Consider the following 7,945-nt stretch of genomic DNA (forward strand, 5'->3'; position numbering starts at 1 on the left):
GAAATCTAGTTTCTAACCGGAGAAAACTTCCTCGGTACGACTCGAATATTTCGTTCAAGTTTCCACTGTAGCTTCATTTTTTACATCCGTGAAAATTCGGCACTATTCGTTAGAACTTGTTGCCAGGAGTAGAATAAAATGAAATACGGTTCGTTTTCTTCTTATTTTCGGATCGATTCTTCTAGATTTACGCCTGTGATTACGGTGTGAGGCTTTCTATCTGATATTGCGTTTCGTTATTATGCTCATACAACTTATAGGTGCAAAATTTCGGCCGGGTATCGCCGGCGGCCAACCGGGCCTAGAGACTTCAAGTGAGAGGAGAAACAAAAATTCACCGAATGCTGGGATAGATATATAAGCAAGAGGGAACATGACACACAGCATCAGTTTACCGACAAACACGATCTAAGCACAACTCCAGAAATGGCTTTCAAGGTGAGACAGGACTTTGGAATAAGTCTTCCACTTCCGAAATTTACACAATTCAAAAAAAAAGAAAAATTCCTACAATTTTTATCTTGTCCAGGCTAAACATTACGGCGTAAAATCAAAGTTCATCCTACTCATGAAAACTGATTTGGTTCAAAGAAAAACTCTAGTTTTTTAGAAGAGGTGAAATTATGTTTTCTTATAAAATTAAAATCTCCTTTTAAAGAAGTGTGTGTTCAAGAAATTTGAACTTAGCGGGGGGATTCGATTATTTATACAGACTTGAATCGTATTTTATAATAAATTTGAACACTGAAAAACAAATGTTTGTACTGAATTTCGTGAGGTTGGTGCTACCAAATTTAGTATCTCCCTGTTAATTTGATTACGAGATGGTCGAAGGTTGAGAGTTTATCAATTCTATAGATTCGCAAGCTGCGACAAGTTTCCCGAAATTTGAAGATAAAACTAAATATCGTAGTTGTAATTAAGAGCTTAGATATCAATATTGTATTTATTCATAAAAACTGTCTTATTTTTGCAAATTTACTGAAACAGATTTTTTTTTGGTGTTACTGAAATTATCATTGCTGTTATTTAATCGATATCAGGCAGTTTCGAAATATTGAATACCTACTGATACCGATTCGATGAAATAAAGTGTCATCGTGGGATTGCAAAGAACAATCCTCTCGACAAAAGAAGCTATGGTGTGATAAAATTAAACAAATCTGTTAGAATTTTTTAGCCACTTATGAAGCGATCTGAAATGAAAAATCGATTTCGTTGACCGAGGCTTGATTTATAATCCTAGTATACATTTTCTTTGCAATTTTAAGGAAATCGTGGTAGCTCACAAGCAACTATGCAATCAATTTTATAAATTCTCAATGCGCGACTTGGATATATCTTACGCCATTCATGGCGACCTTTATAAAATTCTGTGTACACGTTGAATTTCTAACGAATGAATGATCCGTTTTCTGCTAAAATTTAGCGCGCATGCGCTACAATTCGAGAGCGGTTGTTTGCCAGGATGACCAACCGTCATAAGTTTAGACAACAGTTCGCTGCGATTTACTTAACCTCAAACATGTTCAACAGCTGTCGATGTCGAACGCAACTACCAGCGACAACTATCGACATTTTCGAGGTTACGTTCATGACAGTTGGTCGCCCTGTCAAACAACTGTTCTCGAATTAAGGCGCATGCGCATTAAATTTTAGCAAGCGACGGGCCATTTAGTGGTTAGAAGTTCACCCTGTATATCAATACACGATTTTCAAACTCTTCAATTACTCGATTTGCGACTAAACTCCGGCATTGAACAAGCCTGGAATAAAAACCCATCTTTGACACTCGGTACACTCTGTTACTTGAAAATGATTATTTACGTAGATAAAATCACATCCGCGGTACCATTTGTCGCCACAGCGATAACGAATATTGCCACAACCGGATCAAACAATGGCCACAACTAAGGTGATCAAAACCGGTCTATCCACTCTGTCACGTGAGCCAAGAAGTAACCGACTCTCGACTTATAGAGTCCAACGAAGTGACCTCATCAACGAAATTAAATGATTCCCACACTTCTTGAAACAAAAACCTAATCTTTGTTTCAGCTCATCGCCTTCGCCGCCCTCGTGGCCGTCGCTAGCGCCGGAGTCATCGCTCCCGCCCCCGTGGCCTACCATGCCGCCCCCGCCTACGGCTACGCCGCCCCCATCGCCAAGGCCGTTGACGCCGACTACGACCCCAACCCCCAGTACAGCTACTCCTACGACGTCCACGACACCTTGACCGGAGACGCTAAGAGCCAGCAGGAAACCCGCAACGGAGACTCCGTCGAGGGCAGTTACTCCCTGATCGAGGCCGACGGAACCCGTCGCATCGTCCACTACACAGCCGACCCCCACAACGGGTTCAACGCCGTCGTCGAGAAGGAACCTGCCGGCCACGGACACGTCGTCCCCAAATACGCACCAGCCCCCGTCAAGATCGCCGCCCCCGCCGCCCACGTCAGCTACGCTGCCCCCGCTCACGGATACTACCACTGATATGTTTAGTTTAGGAAACCTGAATAGTGCTTTTATTTTATAATTTCCTGTAAATAAACCTTATTTACCAATTAACGGTACGGTGTCGTAAAAGGTTGTTTTGTCCTCTCCCTGAAACTGTGTACTCGTATTTGAAATCAATGATTCGCACAGGTATGCGACGAAAAAGTGCACAGATTTTTTTTGTACTGTTTATTATAGATTTTTACTTACTATGAAACTGGGAAATGTAATCAAAAAATTACACCGCGGCAGGTTTTGATCTCGTGTTTCGTAGTTTCATTTAGAGTGAAACTCCCATTTAACCCGAAAACCGGAATTCGATTCTTGATTCTGAAAATCTTGTGCAAAAGTGATTTTTTACTTCTATTTTATATGTATTAGAGTGAGACTTAGGAATAAATGGAAACAGGCAAACAGAAATTGGAAAGCGGAAGCATGAAAAGATTCCATAGACGAAAAGGATGAACACGGAATTTTGAGAACATTTCACGAAGAAATTGTTTATTCAATATTATAAGAAATATCATTTAGTTCATTGTAACGAAATGGTGGTTTTTTCATTAATGCTACGCTTTTTTTTTATGCAAACACCCTGTATTTTGTAAGAATACTCTACGTAATGCAGGGAAATGGAAGTCATTTTTGAATTCAACACACTCGAAAACTAATATTGACAAAAAAACATCACATGCAGCTGAAATATAATAAAATATTTTTTTGCAGACCTGTTTTATTGTCATTGTAAGTGGCATTGGTGTCGGAATAGGTATAAAAAAATCTCTTCACGTCGTTGTAACGACGAATGATAATGTGACAATTTTATCGAGGCAAATTGTCAATTCTTCAGAATTTGGCGAATGATTGAACATAAGTAGGCTTTAGAGGCTGATTGGAAATTTATCAAATCGTTATATTCGTAAGCTACGAAAATTTCATTAAAAATATAATACAGAAAAACAAAATACTGGAATCATACATAAAGGCTTAGATACCGATACTTCATTTTTCACTGCCTCAAAATGGTTAAAAATTTAGTAGATTCACACTTTACGATCACTCATTTTACCCAGAATTTTCTAACAATTATCAAAGCTGTTTTCTAAAAATTTAATTCGACAACGTGGCATCGATATTACAGATCATGATCAAGGAATAACAATGTCAATACGAATATTAAAACCAAAATCTGTCTCAATAAATTTGTAGAAAATCGTCTCTTGAATAAAATGAGCCATTGCAGAGTGAGATCTAACGAATTTACCCTATTCTTAAAAAAACAATTTCGAAGCGATTTAAAATAATTTAAAACAAAAGCATCTAAAGCTTTTATTCATGATTCCGATATTTACTATTTTTGTATTCTCAAAGAGATTTTCTTAGCTCAGGAGTACAATATTTTGATAAATCCTCAATGTATGACCACCACGCAATAAAATTAATAAAAAAGTATCAATTTTGGCCAACCAACCTCCCAATTAGTGACCCGTTATACGTGACTGCGTTGCTCGCCGTGAACTGGTTCACAATTATCCTACAGACCGAGTTCTGTCAGGCTTACGTTATACCCATACATACCTACCGGTTCAATTAACTGCCCGTGTTCTCCCAAATTTAACGATCTCCTCGCAGAAAATTGGCACACTGCACCACATGCAACTTGTCGTACATACCGAGAGCCGACGCCCAATCGGCCAAGGCCCGTATTTACCTTTTGCTTTTTCCAGACGTCGATATATCTTCTCGAGAAGAAAAAGATACCTGTACTTAAATGCCCGTTATGCGAGATGTTGCATCCTCGGAAACCCTTCTTTTTTCTCTTTCATCGGTCGAATCGAGAGGCCAAATCCTTCGTTTTGTTTTTGTTGCCACGCATCCTTAATTTCCACACTACAAAAAAGTATCAAGATTTATGACTTAATATTCAAGCTGCTAAAAAACTTTCAAACGAATTCGACAGATTTATACACGATAGTGGATACAGCCAAATTTTTAAAGAATTAAATAAGATTTAAACAAATAAACCTGGAGGACAAAAATTTTTCATTAAATAATCGATCACTTTTAAATAGCATGTATTCGATCAGTTTCCTTGAGAATATTTAAGCTTTATTATTAGTTTCGAATAAAATAATCTCTTAATTACCATGTTCTGCAATGAAACCTGTTGCTATTTTATCTCTACAGCAACTGATTAAAGACGAAACGAAATATCCAGTTGCTTCCAGGGCTTCATTTTTCTTGCGCAGTGTAAAACTTGACCGCAAACTGGCCTGCGAATAACCTTTACCGATCCATCAAGATATTAAAATGACTCACAGGATGTTGCACTACAGATTTTGAAATAGGATGTCGCTCACGAATTATCAGACGCGAAGTACACTCAGCTTTCGAATGAACGTGATTCGATTTTCAATTAATCTTTCAGCCCAATTACTCTAGCCTCAGCGGTAAAGATCGACGCAGCTTACTTCGCAGTAATTCATCGTTACGTAAAGTGTAATAAGTCTGACAATGCACGGTGATTTTTCACTCTTAATTCTGCTCCACAAGTCGATCCAATACGCCAGCGATGAGGAGGTACACACACACACACACACGTAACAATTTCGGCTTGACGCAAGAATAATAACGGCAGTTATTGTCGTAACATTCGCCTTTTACGCGCCTCTATTATAGTAACATAATATCACGATTTACATAAGCACAATTGAACGGCATGGTCGAGGCTCAGAGACTTCGTTTATTCGTCTTCTTCGGTCAGGTTGGAGAGCATTCGACTAGGTAGGCGGTTCCAGTTTCGTAAATCGTTCTCTCTTCATCTTGGATCGTAAGTATAACGCCCACGCTGATTCGTTGACCAAGTTATTTTGTCATTGAAAAATGCAGCCTACTCGAATTTTTCCGACGTGCAGAACTGCGGTAGAATCGAATTTTCTCTTTGTCCCGACTTCGAAACTGGACCATCGATCTTTCATCATCTTTCAGCAGCACAGCGATACTTCCGTTGCTCACAAATGCTCGTTATCTACTGGCGGATCGGTCCGTGAATTGTTGACAAGTGGAACGAAGGTCGCGTCACCATCGATCCGACTCTATCAACAAACATTACAGACAAAGTGTTCGAAAATTCATACGTTTGGTATGATCGGTGACTTCTCTTTTCACAATATCGTCGACCCTTTTCTTACCACATCACAAAGACCATGTTCCTTCATCGTCGATTAACAAAAGGCGTGTCACTCGACCTAAAACGTATACACATACATCGTTTGCCCGAGTGTAATGTTTCCGTTGATCAATAGCTGACTCTTGGTGTGAGAACCTGTCTTGAAGCTTCGCACTCTTCTTTGCGGCGATGATGGTGGTCTGGCAATTACGTAATTGTGGTCAGCGGGACAAGACGGTGTGCGTAAATAACGGGCGACTTGCTGGTACGAAATCACATCCTATCAATTCGATGCGAGTGTTACAGACACTGTAATCTGTGAATTGGAACTTATTCTGTTCGTCGATATTGTTGAATTTAAAAGCGTGGATCATTGGATTGCACTATAAGATTGAAGGTGATCGCCGATCTAAATTACTGGATTTCCCTCGTTTGTTTCTCTTTCTTATGAAGCCTCACTTTTTGCGATCATTTTTTTCTGGCCCTTGCAGATGACGCAGATTTACAAATTCGATTTACGAAGTCATTGTTAACTTTGATTCAAATTTCTAGGGCCTTCCCGTATCATATATTGTACGAACTTAATCAGTACACGAAACTATGTTATTCACCTTTGAAATGATGTTCAATACCAGTGTGAACAATGATATTCTAGTCTCGAAATACATCGAAATGATGAAGCAGTCGTATAATCGATCATTGAAGTTGGCATGAAGGGGTCATACCTAGTCAGAATTTTTCAACAATCGGTATTTTTTTTTAATTCCATGTTCGTAATGTACATGTATTCAAGTATATGCACAGAAAATTTCAACTTCGACTCAAAAACATCCAATATAATCTGATTTGATCTAAAATAAATAAGGAAATATCGTAAAAATCGTTAATTCGTTCTTTTTCTAAAAACTTAATCTCACTCACTCAAATAAATACCTTTTTTTTACTTCGCGCAGTATCTCTATATGTTTTTCCCTAAATATATGAGTTATGATTATTAGAGTAGAATAATCGAGTTTCCCGTATTTTGTTGTTACATCAATTTTTTTTCTTATATTCAAAATTTCGATTTGTCAAAAATAACTAATTTGCTTTGAAATATTACAGTTGAAGCGTACCCCAAGATTTTTTCAATTTACTTGAATCGACATCTCCGTTTCTACGCAATGATTTTTGATATAGAGTCTCCAGTGACCCCGATCCGAAACCAGTGTTATTACGTAGAAGGTGTACAGCGTAAGGGTTAAATGTTGATAATTGTTGGTAATTCGTAAAATGAAAGTTGACATTACATGCTGTTACCTGTATCAGAATTGCAGTGGAGATCGTTTCGCGTCTAGTGATTCTCGACGATGGAATATTGCATAGCTTCATTCGTCTACCGTGACATTTATCCTTCACTTCTAAAGTAACGAGGCGTGTTCGTTGATCGGCGATGCATATTTAAGCATCACATAACTAAGATGATCAAGATCTCGCATCACTAATCCCTCCAAAATAAATGCGGAGACAATTATTGTCCATTTCCCTCAATGCGTTACCAAGCAGAATACTTAACAGGTGGAAGTGTAACTCCCCATCGAAATGTCAGCCTCTTATATCAAAGTGACCAAGTTGTAATTTTCTCAACAATGACAAGCGACATCTAGTCACAGATCATTTCAATTGTCGCACATTTTTTACACCTTATGAATAACGAATTCTTGTATCTATAATATTATAACTTTACGGTTATCGCGAGATGACGATGATACGAATAAAATGAGATGCACTGCCCGCCTCCTCTGCGATTGGCTAGTGTCGTGTGACGTCATTGATAGTAGTCAAAACATTTCAAACGCCCCAGAAATACTTTTAATATTTTTATTTATGCCAGCCGTTTTTATCCGTTTTGAAAAATGCGTTCCGAACGTTGAATCCATGGAAAATATTATTTTCCTGCAACTTTGGAGCGATTGTTGATATTCCGGCTAAAGAGAAGGGAAAACCTATGAAAAAGTGATCCGACAATCGAACCTACCCCTAATTAATAATTGATCAGACTATCCAGCGTTGCCCAACCGTCTGGCTCTGACCCAATCATAAGAGAACTGTAAATATTCGCACATGAAGTACCCACTTCAAGCGAGTATTGCGGGGCCTCTGACATTTCGACGTCGCGAAATGTCGAAAAGTAGAACGCCGCGTACTCGTCCTGGGGACTTGGCGCGGGCGTCGGGGTCTCGTGCACTTGTAATAAATTGACGTCACAGACGTCGTCGGGGACGGAGGCGAGATGAGGGCACC

The 7,945-nt window shown here is 38.9% G+C and overlaps 1 protein-coding gene across 1 annotated transcript; it reads left to right on the forward strand.

Annotated features, from left to right (window-relative positions):
* The first annotated feature begins 349 nt into the window (after positions 1–349).
* LOC107219116 (larval cuticle protein A2B) lies at positions 350–2,568 on the forward strand. The gene is made up of 2 exons (XM_015657201.2): positions 350–438; positions 2,059–2,568. The coding sequence occupies exons 1-2, from the start codon at positions 427–429 to the stop codon at positions 2,491–2,493; spliced, it is 447 nt and encodes a 148-aa protein (XP_015512687.1). The 5' UTR covers positions 350–426; the 3' UTR covers positions 2,494–2,568.
* The last annotated feature ends 5,377 nt before the right edge of the window (positions 2,569–7,945 follow it).

The sequence above is a fragment of the Neodiprion lecontei genome, chromosome 5 (assembly GCF_021901455.1).
Source record: "Neodiprion lecontei isolate iyNeoLeco1 chromosome 5, iyNeoLeco1.1, whole genome shotgun sequence".
Lineage (NCBI taxonomy): Eukaryota > Metazoa > Arthropoda > Insecta > Hymenoptera > Diprionidae > Neodiprion > Neodiprion lecontei.